Here is an 18,330-nt window from a genome sequence, read left to right on the forward strand (position 1 = left end):
TCATTACTTCTATATTCTAAACTTGTCATTAATAGTACACATTAAAGTTATCATTAATAGTATCCTTAATCTGATCATTATTAGTATGTTCTATAATTATCATTATTAGTATACATTAAAGTTATCACTAATAGCACTTTCTATTCGTATAATCTAACCATTAGAATATTCTAAACATATCTTCATTGGCATGTTCTAAACTTTTCATTATTTGCTTATTAAATATATTCTAAACATGGCAATATTAGTGTATTCTAAAGTTGTCATTATTCTAAACTTGTCATTATCATTATATTCTAAACTTGTTAGTATTAATATACATGATTAGTAGCACTTTCCAAAGTTGTCATTATTCGTATATTCTAACTTTGTCATTACACATTCTCAACTTTCATAATATTTTCTAATATTTGTTATTATCAGTATCCTCTACAATTGCCATTATTAGTGCATATCAAAGTTATCATTAATAGTACCTTCTAAGCTTGTCCTTATTAAACATGTGATTATGAGTACATATTAGAGTTATCATTAATAGTACTTAACAAATTGATATTAACTATATCTTCAAGGTGTCTTAATAATGACAAAATTAGAATATACTAATGTATAGAATATATTTAGAATTAAAAGTTTAGAATATACTAAGATTGTCAAGTTTAGAAGATACTCTTCAAGATAACTTTAATGTGTAGAAATAATGACAATTGTGGAATATACTAATAATGATAAATTTAGAAGGTTCTATTAATGATAACTTTATTTTGTACATATAATGACAAGTTTAGCATATAAATTTACAAGATACTATTAATGATAAATTTAATATGTATTAGTAAATACAAGTTTCGAACATATTAAGTTTACAAATTACAAATAATGACAACTTTAGAAGATACTATATATGATAACTTTAATTGTACTAATAATGACCAGAACGTACGAATGACAAATTTAGAATGTACTATAAATGAAAACTTTAATGTCTTCTAATAATTAATGTTTGAAATATACTAATAATGACAAGTTTAAAGACACTATTAATGATAACTTTAATATGTGCTAATAATCACAAGTTTACAATATTGTAATAATGACAAGTTTAGAAGGTTATATTAATGATAACGTTAATGTGTAGTAATAATGACATGTTTGAATTATATTGATAATGCAAAATTTAGAAAATATTAATGATAGCAAAATTAGAAGTTGCTATTAATAACTATAGTACGTACTAATAATGATTAGTTTTGAATAAACTAACAATGTCATGTTTAGAAGACACAACTAATGATAACTTTAACACAAATTTAGAATAATGATAAACTTTGGAATATATTAGTATTGCCAAGCTTAGAATATACTAATAGTGATAAGTATACAAGGTGCTAACAATGATAACTCTAATGTGTACTAATGATGACAAGTTTGGAATACCAAAGAAGATATGTTTAGTATATACTAATACTGATATGTTTCGAACAAGGACAACTTTAAAAAAATATTGTTAATGATAACTTTAATGTGTAGTAATAATGACAAGTGTAGAATATACTAATAATGACAAATTTAGAATATGCTAAATATGTCAGGTTTAGAATAATGGCAAGTTTAGAATACACTAATGATTACAAAGTTAGAAGGTAATATTAATGATAAATTTAATGTGTACTAATAATAGCGAGTTTAGAATATACTAAGAATGACATGTTTAGAATACTAATGATAAATTTAATGTGTACTAATAATAGCGAATTTAGAATATACTAAGAATGACAAATTTAGAATAATGACATGTTTAGAATACTAATGATAAGCTTAGACGATAATATTTATGCTAACTTCAATGTGTACAAGTTTATTAATCATGACAAGTTTAGAAATTACTAATACTGGCAACTTTAGAAGGTACTATATATTATAACTTTAATTTGTACTAATAATGACAAGTTTAGAACATACTAATAATGACAAAGTAAAATGTACTATAAATGAAAACTTCCATATCTTCTAATGATTAATGTTTGGGATATATTAATAATGACAAGGTACTGTTGATGATCATTTTAATGTGTACCAATAACGACAAGCTTGGAATATATGAACATTGACATCGCTAGAAAATATTGATGATATCTTTAATATGCAGTAATAATGACATTTATAATATACTATTGATAACTTTAACGTGTACTGATAAAGAGAAGCTTTTAATGATAATCTAAATATGTGTTAACAATAACAAGTTTATAATATACAAAAATTGACAAGTGTAGAGGGTACTATTGATAATAAATTGAATGTGTACTAAAATGACAAATTTAGAAAGATACTATTAATGATAACTTTAATGTGTAGTTACAAAAAACAAGTTTATAAGGTAATGTAATAAGTTTAAAATACAGTAATAATGACAAGTTCAGTAATTACAAATAATTACAAATTTAGAAAACACCAACAATGAGAAGTTTAAATTATACTAAAAATGAGATGTTTAGAAGGTAGTATTAATGGTAACTTATATGGCAAATGGCAAATGATGACAAGTTTAGAATATACTAACAAAAAGTTAAGAAAACTTTAGAAGATAATAACAATTTTGATAAAATAATACCGACGATTTTAGAAGGTGCTAATATGTGCTAATGTGGTAATAATAACGAGTTTAGAATACACTAAAATAGCATTTTTGTAACAAACAGGTAAAGATAAGTTCAGAAGGTACCTTAATGACAACTTTTAGAAGGTACTATTAATGATAAGTTTAATGTGTACTAATATGAAAAAGGTACAATATACTAATAAGGGTAAGTTTAGCAGGTACTATAACTGATAACGTTAATTTGTACTAATTACGACAAGCTTAGAATATACTTATAATGACAAGTTTAGAAAGTACTATTAATGATAACTTTGATGTCTATTAATAGTGATAAGTTTAGTATATACTATTAATGAGTTTAGAATATACTAATAATGACAAGTTTAGATAAATTCTATGTGAAATGATGATGAAAAGTTTAGAATTTTGACAATTTATAATAAAAATGGGAAGTTTAGAAAAAAACATATAGCGTTTGGCAGATACTATTAATAAAATCTTTAATGTGCACTAATAATTACTTACATGAGTACTAATAATGAAAAATACAAAATACTAGTAATGACAAGTCTAGAATATAATTTTAATGATAACTTTAATATGCACTAATAGTAACAAGTTTAGAATAACATGCTCAGTCGGAACTATTGATAACTTTGATATGAGAGGTTTAGAATATACTAATAATGAATATTGTCGATACTACTATTAATGATAAATATAATGTGTACTAATAATTAAAATTTTAGAAAATTATATTAATAATAACTTTAATATGTTTTAATAATGACAATTTAGAAGGTTATATCAAATAGTTTTGATATGTACAAATATTGAATAATTTAGAATATACTAATAATGACAGCTAAAAAATATACAAATAATGAGAAGTTTAGAAGGTATTCATTATAGATTTAATTTGTACTAATAATGACAACTATAATAAGGACAAATTTATAATATTCTAATTATGACAAGTTTAGAAGGTATTGTTAATGATAACTTTAATGTGAACTATTAATAAAATGTTTAGAATATACTAATAATGACAAGTTTAGAAAGTACTATTGCATGATAACTTTAATGTGCACTAATAATGACAAATTTAGAATATGCTAATAATGGCAAGTTTGTAATATACAAATGATGTCAAGCTTAGAATGTATTATTAATAATAGGTTTAATGTGTACTAATAATGACAAGTTTACAATATACGTATAATGGAAGATACAGTTGATGACAACTTTTATGTGTACTAATAATGGAAAGACTAGAATATACAAATAATGACTTTTATATGCACTAATCATGAAAAAATAAAATATACTAAAAATGACAAGTTTGTAATACCCTAATAATGACAAGTTTAAAAGGTACATTAATAATGATAAATTTAATGTGTACTGACAAGTTTAGAAGGTATTGTTAATATATTAATAATGAGAAATTTATATCATTCTAATAAACTAACAATGTCATGTTTAGAAGACACCACTACTTTAACATGTACTAATACTCACAAGTTTAGAATATACCAATAATGACAAGTTTAGAAATATGATAAACTTTGGAATATACTAGTTTTGCCAAGTTTTGAATATACCAATAATGATAAGTATACGAGGTCCTAATAATGTACTAATAATGAAAAGTTTAGAAGGTATTTCTAATGATAACTTTAATGTGTACTAATAATGACATGTTAAGAATATACTGATAATGACAATTTTAGAATATACTATTAATTATTAATCTAATGTGTACTAATATGGCAAGTTATACTAATGATGTCAACTATGATGTCAAGTAATATGGCAAGTATACTAATGATGTCAAGTTAAGAAGGTAATATTGATAATAACGTTAATGTGTACTGATAATGACAAGTTTAGAATATACTAATAATGATGTTTAGAAGGTACTGTTAACGTGTACTAATAATACAAGTTTAGGAGATACTACTAATAATAGTTTAATATGTATCAATAACGACAAGTTTATATTATAAAAATACTGACAAGTTTGGAAGGTGTTATGATTGATAAGTTTAATGTGTACTAATAATGAAAAGTTTTTAATATACCAACAATAACGAATCAAGAAGGTGCTATTAGCTATAACTTTAAGGTGTCCTAATAATGACAAAATTAGAATGTACTAATAACGACATGTATAGAAGAAATGCACTAATAACCACAGGTTTAGAATGTATATATACAATTAAAAGTTTAGAATCTACTAAGATTGACAAGTTTAGAAGATACTCTTCAAGAGAATTTTAATGTGAAATAATGAAAATTGTGAAATATACTAATAATGATAAGTTTAGAAGGTTCTAGTAATGATAACTTTATTTTGTACTAATAATGACAAGTTTAGCATATAAGTTTACAAGGTACTATTAATAATAACTTTAATGTGTATTAATAAATACAAGTTTCGAACATATTGATTAAGTTTAGAAATTACTAATAATGACAAATTTAGAAGGTAATATATATCATAACTTTAATTTGTACTAATAATGACCAGATCGTACTAATGACAAATTTAGAATGTACTTTGATGTCTTCTAATAATTAATGTTTGAAAAATACTAATATTGAAAAGTTTAAAGGCACTGTTAATGATGACTTTAATATGTACCAATAATCACAAGTTTATAATTTTGTAATAATGACAAGTTTTGGAAGTAACGTTCGTTAATGTGTAGTAATAATGACACGTTTGAATCATATTAATAATGCAAAGTTTAGACAATTCTGGTAATAGCAAAATCAGAAGTTACTATTAATGATAAATATAATAGTACTAATGATGATTAGTTCTGGATAACCTAACAATATCATGATTAGAAGACATTACTAATGATAACTTTAACATGTATTAATACTCACAAGTTTATAATATACCAATAATGACAAGTTTAGAATAATGATAAACTTGAGAAATGATAAACTTGAGAAATCTGCTAATAACCACAGGTTTAGAATGTATATACAATTAAAAGTTTAGAATCTACTAAGATTGACAAGTTTAGAAGATACTCTTCAAGATCATTTTAATGTGTAGAAATAATGACGTGTGGAATATACTAATAATGATAACTTTATTTTGTACTAATAATGACAAGTTTAGCATATAAGTTTACAAGGTACTATTAATGATAACTTTAATATGTATTAATAGATACAAGTTTCGAACATTAAAAATGACTAATAATGACAACTTTAGAAGGTAATATATATCATAACTTTAATTTGTACTAATAATGACCAGAACGTGCTAATGACAAATTTAGAATGTACTACAAATGAAAACTTTGATGTCTTCTAATAATTAATGTTTGAAAAATACCAATATTGAACAATTTAAAGGCACTGTTAATGATAACTTTAATATTTACCAATAATCACAAGTTTACAATTTTGTAATAATTACAAGTTTTGGAGGATAACGTTAATGTGTAGTAATAATGACACGTTTGAATCATATTAATAATGCAAAGTTTAGAAAATTCTGGTAATAGCAAAATTAGAAGTTGCTATTAATGATAAATATAATAGGTACTAATAATGATTAGTTTTGAATAGCCTAACAATATCATGTTTAGAAGACACTACTAATGGTAACTTTAACATGTATTAATACTCACAACTTTAGAATATACCAATAATGACAAGAATAATGATAAACTTTGGAATATATTAGTATTGCCAAGTTTAGATTATACTAATAATGATATGTATAAAAGGTCCTAATAAAGATAATGTGCACGAATAATGAAAATTTTGGAATACCCAAGAAATGTTTAGTATATAATAATACTGATATGTTTCGAACAATGACAACATTAGAAAGTATTGTTAATGATGATGATGCGGGTTTAGATACATGCAAATATTGACAAGCTTTAATTTGTACTAATAATGACAAGTGACTAATGATGACAAATTTAGAACATGCTTATAATGTCGTATTTTCTAAACATTACGTTGTTAATATATTTCAAACGTGTCATTATTACTACACATTAACATTATCATTAATGTAACCTTCTATGCATGTCATTATTAAAATATTGTAAACCTGTGATTAAAGTTATAATCAATTGTGCCTTTAAAATTGTCATTATAATTTGGTCATTGTTGGGATATTCAACTTTCATTATTAGTATATTCTAAACTTATTATTATTAGTATATTCTAAAATTATCATTATTAGTATATTCTAAAATCATCATTACTATATTCTAAACTTGTGATTATTGATACACCTTAAACTTGTCTTATCATTAAACCTTGTAAACTTATATGCTAAACTTGTCATTATTAGTACAAAATAAAGTTATCATTAATAGAACTTATCCTTATTAGTATAATCCACGATTGTCACTATTTCTATCATAAAAGTTATCTTTAACAGTATCTTCTAAACTTGTCAATCATATCAATATTTAACACGACATTATTAGTACCCATTAAAGCTTGTCAGTTTTATGTTCTAAACCCTCATTATTAGAGCACATTAGTTATCACTATTAGTAAATACTAACCATATCTTCTTCGGTATTCTAAACTTTATTAGTATACATTAAAGTTATCATTACTAGGAGCTTGTATCCTTATCATTATTAGTATATTCTTAACTTGGTAATAATAATATATTCCGAGTTTATCATTATTCTAAACTTGTCATTATTCTATACTTTTGAGTATTAGTACATATTAAAGTTGTCATTAGTAGTGTCTTCTAAACATGTTATTGTTAGTATATTCAAAACAATTTATTAGTACGTATTATAGTTATCATTAATAGCAACTTCTATAGTAGTATTTTCTAAACCTTGCATTAATAGTTTATTTTAAATGTGTCATTATTACTACACATTAACGTTATCCTTAATGTAACCTTCTAAACATGTCATTACTAATAATATTCTAATTATAACAAGTTTAGAAGGTATTATTAATGATAATTTTAACGTGTTAAGAATATACTAATAATGACAAGTTTAGAAGGTACTATTGCATAATAACTTTAATGTGCACTAATAATGAAAATTTTAGAATATGCTAGTAATGACAATTTTGTAATATTACGGTTAGATTTAATATGTGCTAATGTGGTAATAATGACAAGTTTAGAATACAATAAAAAGCATTTTTGTAATATACAAAAGATATGTTCAGAAGGTACCCTTAATGACAACTTTAAGAAAGTACTATTAATGATAACTTTAATGTGTACTAATATAAACAAAGTACTATTTACTAATAAGGGTAAGTTTAGAAGGTACTATAATTAATAACATTAACTTGTACTAATAAAGACAAGCTTAGAATATACTAATATTGCCAAGTTTAGAGGGGTACTATTAAGGATAACTTTAATGTCTACTAATAGTGAAGTTTATATACCAATAATGACAAGTTTCGAAAGCACTGTTATAGATAAATCTATGTGAAATGATAATGAAAAGTTTAGAATATGACAAGTTTACATGTTAATGAAAAATTGATTTATAACAAAATGGGACATTTTCAAAAAACATATAGTGTTTAACGGGTACTATTAATAAAATCTTTAGTGTGGACTAATAATTACTTAAATGACATGTTTAGAATATACTTTTAATGATAACTTTAATATGCACTAATAGTAACAAGTTTAGAATATACTAAGAATAACATGTACAAGTTTAGAAGGTATTATTAATAGTAGCTTTAATGTGACAAGTTTACAATATACTTCATAATGATAACTTTTATGTGTACTAATAATGGAAAGACTAGAATATACCAACAATGACTTTAATGTGTACTAATAATGAAAAGATTAAAAGATACTAATAATGGCAAGTTTGTAATGTACTAATAATGACTTGTTTTAAACATATATTGATAATGCATTTAACTTTGACAAGTTAAGAAGGTATTATTAATAATAACTTTAATGTGCACTAATAATCAGAGGTTTAGAAGGTACAGGTAATTACAAGTTTAGAATGTACCAATAATTACAAGTTTAAAGAGTACTGTTTGTAATATACTAATAAAGACAAGTTTAGAATGCACTCTAATGAATTTAATGTGCACTAATAATAAAAAGTTTAGATATGGTAATGATAACAAGTTTAGAAGGTACTATTGAGATCTTTAATGTGTACAATGTGACAAGTTTAGAATATAGTAATAATGATAAATTTAGAAGGTTTACAAGTTTACAAGTTTAGGTTTACAAGTTTACAAGTTTAGAGTGCACTAATGATGAAAAGTTTGGAAAATATTATCAATGATAACGTTAATGTTATTCTAATAAATACAAACAAATAAAAAACTACAAAATACAATAATAAAAAATAAAAATACAAAACAAATACAAATGCAAATCTATCAATAACAACTTTAATGTGTTCTGAAAATGAAAAGTTAAAAGTTTAGAATATACCAATAAGCTAATAATGACAATTTTAGAATGTACTTTTAACGATAACTTTAATGTGTACTAGTAATGACAGGTTAAAGGTACTATTAATAGTAACTTTAAAGTGAAATATTTAGAGTATACTAATACTAAGTTTAGGATATACAAATAAAGGACGGGTAGGTACTATTAATGATAACTTTAATGTGTACCAATAATGAGATGGTTAGAATATACTATAAATGACAATTCTATAAAGAACTATTAATGATAATGACAAGTTTAGAATATACTAGTAATGACAAGTTAAGAAAGTACTATTAATGATAACTTTAGAGTGCACTAATACTGTAAAGTTTATGATATACAAATAATAAAAAGTTAAGAATAAAAAATAATGACAAGTTTAGAAGAAACTAATATTGACATGTTTAAAATATAGCAATAATGATCTGTTTAAAAGATCCTACTAAATGATATCTTTAATGTATACTAATAATGGCACGTAATAATAAGAAGTTTAGAAGGTACTGTTAAGTTTAGAATATACTAATAATAACATGATGAGATGTTACTATAATTGTTAACTACAATATGTGCTAATAATGAAATTAGAATATACTAATAATAATAAGTTTAGAAGGTACTAATAACGTTAATATGAACTAATAATGACAAGTTTAGCATATAAATAAAAGATAGTGATAATAAAAAAAATTAGAATATACTAATAATGACAATAAAAACGAGATTAGAAGGTATTTTTAAATATAACATTAATGCGTACTAATAATGAGAATTTTAGAATATACTATTAATGAAGAGTGTGAAAATACAATTAATATCTTTATTGTGTACTAATAATGACTTATATAGAATATACTTATAACGACAGGTTGAAAAGGAACTGTTAATGATAAATTTAATGTGTACTAATAAAAACAAGTTTAGAATATATTTTAGCAGTGACAAATTTTTAACGATAATGATAACTTTTATGTGTAAATATTGACAAGTTTAAAATATACTAATAATTAAAAGTTAAAAGGGTACTTATATTGATTAGTGTAGAAGTTACTATTAACGACTTTAATTTTCATTAAAAATAAGTTTAGGTTTAGAAAATACTAATATAAACAAGATTAGTAGGTACTATTAATGATAGATTTAATATGTCAAACTTGGAATATAGTAATAATTAAAAGATTAGAAGATACTATTAATGATAAGTTTACTAATAATGACGAGTTTTGAATATATTAATAACGACATCTTTAGAATATACTACTTTAAATAATGACAACTTTAACAAAATACTTGCCAAGTTTAGAATATACTAATCATGATATATTTGATATAAACTATTAATGGCAAGTTTGGAACATACTAATAATGACAAGTTTAGAATATTCCAATGTAGACATGTTTAGAATATACGTATAATGAGAAATTTGGAAATTACTATTACTGATATCTTTAATGTGTACTAATGTGTACTAATAACGAACATTCTAATGATGACAAGTTTATAAGGTACCATTAATGATATCTTTGATGTGTACGTTTAGAATATTCCGATAATGATGCTATTAATGATAACTAATAACGACGAGTTTAGAATATACTAAAAATTGCAAATCTAAAGGGAACTGTTAGTGATAAGTATCGAAGGTACTATTAATGACTTTAATTTTTACTATTGACAAGTTTAGAACAATAATAATGTCAAGTTTAGAATGTTTAGAATATACATTATACATATACAATATACAATATACATATACTAATATTGCCAAGTTTAGAATGTACTAAAAATTATAACTTTAGAACGTCATATTAATGATAAAATTGATATAAAGTATTAATGGCAAGTTTAGAATATACCAAAGAAGACATATTTAGAATATACAGAAGTTTAGAAAGTACTATTAATGACAACTTTAATGTGTACTAATAATGAAAAGTATAAAACATTCTAATGATGACAAGTTTAAAAGGTACTATTAATGATATCTTTGATGTGTACTTACAATGACAAGTTTACAACATTCTAATAATGACAGGCTTAGAAGATACTACAAAAATTACTAATAATGACGAGTTATGAATATATTAATTATTACAAGTTTAAAGGGTAATGGTAAGTTTAGAAGGTACTATTAATTACTTTATTTTTTACTAATGATAAGTTTAGAACATACTAATAAGGTCTACTTTAGAATGTACTAATAAAAACAAGATTAGAAGGTACTATTAATGATAGATTTAATGTGTACTAATAATGGCAAATTTGGAATATACTAATAATAATAATTTGGATATACTATTAATGATAAGTTTACTAATAATAACGAGTTTTGAATATACTAATAATAATATATGCAGAATATACTAGTTTGAATTATAATAATAATGGCAAGGTTAATAATGAGAACTTTAACATATACTAAAATTACCAGACTTAGAATATACTAATGATAACGTCCTATTAATGATAAATTTAATATGAACTATTAATGACAAGTTTAGAACATACTAATAATGAGAAGTTGAAGACACATTTAGAATATACCAATATTGACATGTTTAGAATATACGTATAATGAGAAGTCTAGAAAGTACTATTAATGATAACTTTAATGTGTACTAATAATGAAAAGTATAGAACACACTAATGATATCTTATAATGACAAGTTTAGAACACTATAATAATGACAGATTTAGAAGATAGTATTTAGAATACTATTTAGAATAATTATTAGAATATACTAATAATGACATGTTTAGAATATACTAATGATGACAAGTTTAGAAGGTAATATTTATGATAACTTCAATGTTTACTAATAATAACAAATTTAGAATATACTTATAATAAAAAGTGTGCGATTAATGAAAAATTATACTTGCACAAATAATGTCAAATTTAGAATGTGGTAATAATCGGTACTTTTGACAATTTTATTGTGTTATAATAATGTCAAGATTAGAATATAATGGTAATAATAACTTTAATGTATATTGATACTGACAAGATTAAGATTCTCTTAGCAATATTTTTAACGTGTACTATTAAAGAAAGTTTAGAATATACTAATAATGACAAGTTAAATGTGTCATAATGTCATATTTAAAGGGCACAATTAATTGAAACTTTCATGTATACAAATAATGAAAACTTTATAGTTTTTGAATAATGACTAATAATAACAATTTTAGAATACACTAATGATGATTACTAATTAATGTTTGAATTATACTAATAATGACAAGTTGAAAAAGAATTATCAATGATAACTTTAATATGTTCTAGTAATGACAAGTTTAGAATATACGATTAATGACACTTTTAGGTACTTCTAATAAAAAATTTAATATGCACTAATAATGACAAATTAAGATTATGGTATTAATGATAATTTTAACGAGTGGAAGTTTAGGATATACCAATAACGACAAAATCAGAAGATTCTTTTAATAATAACTTAAATATGTACTAAGATTGACAACTTTAGAATATACAAGGTTATACAAGTTTGAGGCAACTATTAATGATAACATTAATGTGTACTAATTATAAAAGTTGAGAATATACTATTATGGGTAAGTTTATAACATACTAATAATGACAAGTTTAGAAAGTACTATTAATGGTATGTTTAATGTATAGTGATTATGATACGTTAAGAATATACTTATAATGACAAGTATAGAAGATAGTAATAATGATAAGTTTACAAGATACTAATAATGATGATTATAGAACATGCTAATAATGATCATATAAAAGATAATATTAATGAGAACTTAAAAGTGTACTATTAATGACAAGTTTAAAATATACTGATAATGAAATTTTAGAATATTCTATTATGATAACTTTAAAGTGTATCAATAGTAGCAACCTTAGAATATGAAAGTACATATTGAGAAAGTACTATTAATGATAACTCTAATATGTACTCATAATCACATGTTTAGAATATACTAATAACGACAATTTTAGAAGGCACTATTAATGATAACTTTAATATGCACTAATAATGGCAATTGTAGAGGATACTGATAATAACAAATATTAGAAAATATTATGAAAGTTGAAAATATACTATTATGGTTAAGTTTATAATATTACAAATAATAACAAGTTTAGAAAGTACTATTAATGGTAAGTCTAATGAATAGTAATAATGATACGTTAAGAATATACTTATAATAATAAGTTGAGAACATACTAATAATGACAAGCTAATGATCAGATAAAAGTTACTATTAATGATAACTTTAATGTGTACTATTAATGACAGTTTCAGAATATGCTAATAAATGTTAGGACATTCTGCTAATGATAGCTTTAAAGTGTACCAATAAAGAATATGAAAGATAATTACATCTTTAGAAAGCACTATTAATGATAATTCTAATATGTACTCAAGTGTACTAATAATCACATAATTTGTACTAATAAGGGCAAGTTTAGAAGGTACTATTAATGATAACTTTAATATGCACTAATAATGACAATTGCAGAGGGTATTCTTAGTATATTCTAAACTTATCATTAAAAGTATATTCTAAACATGCCATTACTAGTATTTTGTAAATTTTTCACTATAAGTACTCATTAAAGTAGTTATTAGTACATATTAAAGATTTAATAATACACCTGCTAAACGCTATACCTTTTCTTTCTAAATTTTCCATCTTATAAATTAGATTATACTTTGTCATATTCTAAACTTTTTATTGTCATTTCGCATAGATTTTAATCTTTAATAGTGTATTCGAAACTTGTCATTATTAGTATATTCTAAACTTCTCGTTAATAGTATACACTAAACTTATCACTATTAAGAGACATTGAAGTTATCCTTAATAGTTCCTTCTAAACTTGGCATTATTAGTATATTCCAAGCTTGTCTTTATTAGTACAAGTTAACGTTATCAATTATAGTGCCTTCTAAACTTACCCTTATTAGTATATAGTGCTTTGTTTATATTAGTACACATTAAAGTTATCATTAATAGTACCTTCTAAAAGTTGTCATTAAGGTACAGTCTGAACTTATCTTTACTTGTATATTACAAAAATGCTATTTTTAATATATTCTAAACTTGTCAATATTACCACATTAGCACATATTAGCACCTAAAGTCGCCATTATTATTATTTTAAACTTGTCATTGTCAGTATATTCTAAATTTATCTTCTAAACATGCCATTTTTTTTTTATACATTTTTACTGTACCTTTCAAATTTGTGATTACTAGCATATCATAATCTTGACAGTATTAGTACACATTGAAGTTATCATTAAGAGAAGGCTCTTAACTTTTCATTAGTATATTCTAAACTTGTCATTTGCCATTTGCCATATAAGTTATCATTAATAGTACCTTCTAAACATCTCATTTTTAGTATAATTTAAACTTCTCATTATTTGTGTTTTCTTAAATTTGTCAATATTGGATTTTATTAAAGTTTACAGTAATAGAACTTTCTGAACTTGTCATTGTTACTGCATTTTAAACTTGTTAGTACGCATTAGTAGGCATTAAAGTTATTAGTAGTACCTTTGTAACTACACATTAAAGTTATCATTAATAGTATCTTTCTAAATTTGTTATTTTAGTACACATTCAATTTATTATCAATAGTACCCTCTACACTTGTCAATTTTGATATATTATAAACTTGTTATTATTAACACATTTTTAAGTTATCATTAAAAGCATCTCTATTAGTACACGTTAAAATTATCATTAACAATACTTTCTAAAGTTGTCATTGTTCGTATATTCGAAAAATATCAGTATTAGTAAATACTAACATATCTTAATTATTATTCTGAACTTGTCATTATTTGTACACATTAAAGTTATCATTATTAGGACAATACTAATATATTCCAAAGTTTATAATTATTTAAAACTTGTCATTATTAGTATATTCTTAAATTGTATATGTTAAAGTTACCATTATTACTGGCTTCTTAATATGACATTGTTAGCTTTTTTTCAAAACTAATCATTATTAGTACATATTATAGTTATCATTAATAGCAATTTCTAATTATGCTATTAATAGTATTTACAAAACTTTGCATTATCAATATAATTAAAACGTGTCATTATTGCTACACATTAACATTATTATTAATTTAACCTTTTAAACTTTATTACAATATTGTAAACATGTGATTATGTGTACATAATACATGTATTATAATAACATGTCAATGATAACATAATAACATGTGAATATGTGTACATATTCAAGTTATCATTAATAGTGCCTTTAAACTTGTCATTATTATCATTATTATCATTAATTATCAGAAGACATTAAAGTTTTTATTTATAATACATTCCAAGTTTGTCATTATTGGTACGTTCTAAACTTGTCATTTATTAGTACAAATTATAGTTATCATATATAGAACCTTCTAAAGTTGTCATTTTCAGTAATTTCTGTACTTTCCATTATCATTATAAAGTTATCATGTATCTTCTAAGCTTATCATTAGTATACTCTAATTATGTCATTAATCTAAACTTGTGATTCTTAGTATATTCTAAGCTCGTTATTATTGGTACATACTAAATTTTTCATTAATGATACCTTCTAAATTTGTTAGTATTAGTGTATTCTAAACTTGTCATTACAAGTGTATTCTAAACCTGACATTATTAGCATATTCTAAATTTGTCATTATTGGTATATTCAACATTTGTCATTATTAGTAAACATTAAAGCTTGTCAATTGTATATTCTAAACCCTCATTATCAGTACACATTATTTATCACTAGCAATACTTTCTTTCGTTGTCATTGTTCGTAAATTCGAAACATCACTATTAGTAAATACTAAACATATCTTCTTTGGTATTCTAAACTTTTTTTTAGTATACATTGAAGTTATCATTACTAGGACCTTGTATCCTTACCATTATTAGTATATCCGACACTTGTTAATAATAATATATTCCGAGTTTATCATTATCCTAAACTTGTCATTATTAATCTAAACTTTTGAGTATTAATACACATTAAAGTTATCATTAGTAGTGTCTTCTAAACATGTCATTGTTAGTATATTGAAATCTTTAATGTGTACTTGGGCCACTTCTATTCATAGTATATATAAATGATATAGACCATGGACTAAAATCTACTGTTTCCAAATTTGCTGATGATACAAAACTGTGCGGAGTGGCAAATGATCACCCAAACCAATTAGATATTCAAGAAGATTTAGATAAATTACAGCAATGGTCTGAAAAGTGGCTAATGAAATTTAACACAAGTAAATGCAAGGTAATGCACATAGGTAAAAATAACAGTAAGTACGATTACAAGTTATTCGGAAATTCGTTAACAAAAGTGGATAGTGAAAAAGATCTCGGCGTAATTATCAGTAATGACCTCAAATCATCCAAGCAGTGTATTTCAGCCTCTGAGAAAGCAAATAAGATTCTAGGATTGATTGCGCGATCTTTTGATTTCAAAAGTCCATCACTCATTAACAAGCTATATAAATCGTTAGTTCGTCCACATTTGGAATATGCTGTTTCTGTATGGTCACCGAATCTCATTAAAGACATTGACAGACTGGAAAAAGTACAACGGCGAGCCACAAAACTGATTCCAAATATCAAAAATAAATCATACGAAAATCGACTTAAGCACATGAATCTGTTTTCCCTAAACAAGCGTAGACTCAGAGGTGACTTGATACAGGTCTTTAAGATTTTAAAGGGAATTGACAACATCAAAAGTGACCAAATTTTCACATTGAATGAGAATCAGACAAGAAACAATGGTCTCAAACTGTCCGGAAATAGATTCAATTTGGAAGTAGGTAGAAACAACTTTGCCAACCGTGTAGTTAATGAATGGAATAAACTTCCTGCACAGGTAGTGCAATGTAGTTCAGTTCGAAGTTTTAAGAATCATTTAGATAAATACCTAAGTAAGATGCTGTAATGATTATGATTTATGTTATATTATTTGTTTTTGTTTTGTTATAATTTATCTGTCTGATTTTCATTTATTATTAGTTATATGTCAATTTATTATCATTTACTATTTACCTGTTTGTTTATTATTTTAACTATACCTATGCATTTATTTATGTATTTTATTTGTTATTTACATTATTATAGTTTTTATTTATTATTAATATGATTTTTTTTTTTTTTTTTTTTTTTTTTTTTTTTTTTGGCAAGTTGGTTTTGGCGCGTATAGTGACGTGGGCGGCCTGTTTTGGCGCCAAAGGGTAGCGTGCCTTTGGGCCTGTTTTGGCGCCAAAGGGTAGCGTGCCTTTGGACTTAGTTTGGCGCCAAGAGAAGCGTGGTTTGGTCAGCGCCCACGCGGTCAGCGCCCACGCGGTCAGCACCCGCGTGGAGTGCTGGTCAAAGCCACGCGGAGTACCCACGCGGACAATGAAAGCACCCTTGTCCGAGTTGACTCCGCCCACCGTAGACCGCGTGAGGTAGGCCTAGAAGTTGATTGGACGACGCATGGCACCTTTGGGCAGCCTGGAAGTCAATTGGACCACGCATAGCATCTGGACGCTGGGCATCTTTATAAGCAGCACCCCAAGCGCTCAAGGCGGTTATACGCCGATGTCCTTGCGAGAAGACACGACGCAGTGCCAGCTGACGACGACAAAGCAGTCCACACGCCACGTGTAGGTCACGCGCAAAAGTAAGTACTTGCCACAGTCCAGTGCCCCTTAGTTAGACTCCGAACACTAGACTTGACAATAAAGAGAGCCAACCCACCTGTGTTTATATTGTCCAGCTCTGTGCCAGTCCTGTCCAAGTGGGTGATGTTGAAGCATTACCACAGTGGTGGCGGCGGTGCTTGGTGATATTTCCACATACTCACACCTTCTACTCAGTGAACACATTCTCCACGTACCATTTCACATTGATAGGACTACTCAGTGAACACAAAAGGAGTACTTATTTGAGCTAGGGCTTCTTGTTGTTTTAACGTTATCATGTCTCGTCGGGCCAACGTGACCCACGTGGTCGGTGCTGTGAGCCAACAGGCTTTTCAGGCCTTTCAGGCCACGGTCGACGTTCCATTTTTTCTGTCTTCCGGTATCAACCACCACCCTTTGAGTGGTCTCCCGGCTTGTATTGACGCGACCTCGTGGCTTTCCTTATTAGAGGAAAGGTGGTCTCCAGAGGTCTCCGACGGCGATAAGATCGCGGTCACTCAGCAAAAATCAGCTGGCGACGCTGCAATCGCTGCTCGCCTAGCAAAGGGTCAGCATCCCAATGATTGGG

At 25.5% G+C, this 18,330-nt stretch overlaps 1 protein-coding gene across 1 annotated transcript in view; it reads right to left on the reverse strand.

Moving 5' to 3' along the window:
- LOC143030030 (uncharacterized) overlaps positions 1-17,945 on the reverse strand; it is a 31,250-nt gene extending 13,305 nt beyond the window's left edge. Inside the window, exon 1 of the mRNA XM_076193237.1 lies at positions 17,818-17,945. Within this exon, the coding sequence (XP_076049352.1) occupies positions 17,818-17,945 (128 nt within the window). The remainder of the gene's footprint in view (positions 1-17,817) is intronic.
- Positions 17,946-18,330: the final 385 nt, after the last annotated feature.

Source organism: Oratosquilla oratoria, chromosome 1 (genome assembly GCF_046742065.1).
Source record: "Oratosquilla oratoria isolate Oo_2021 chromosome 1, ASM4674206v1, whole genome shotgun sequence".
In the NCBI taxonomy this organism is placed as follows: Eukaryota; Metazoa; Arthropoda; class Malacostraca; order Stomatopoda; family Squillidae; genus Oratosquilla; species Oratosquilla oratoria.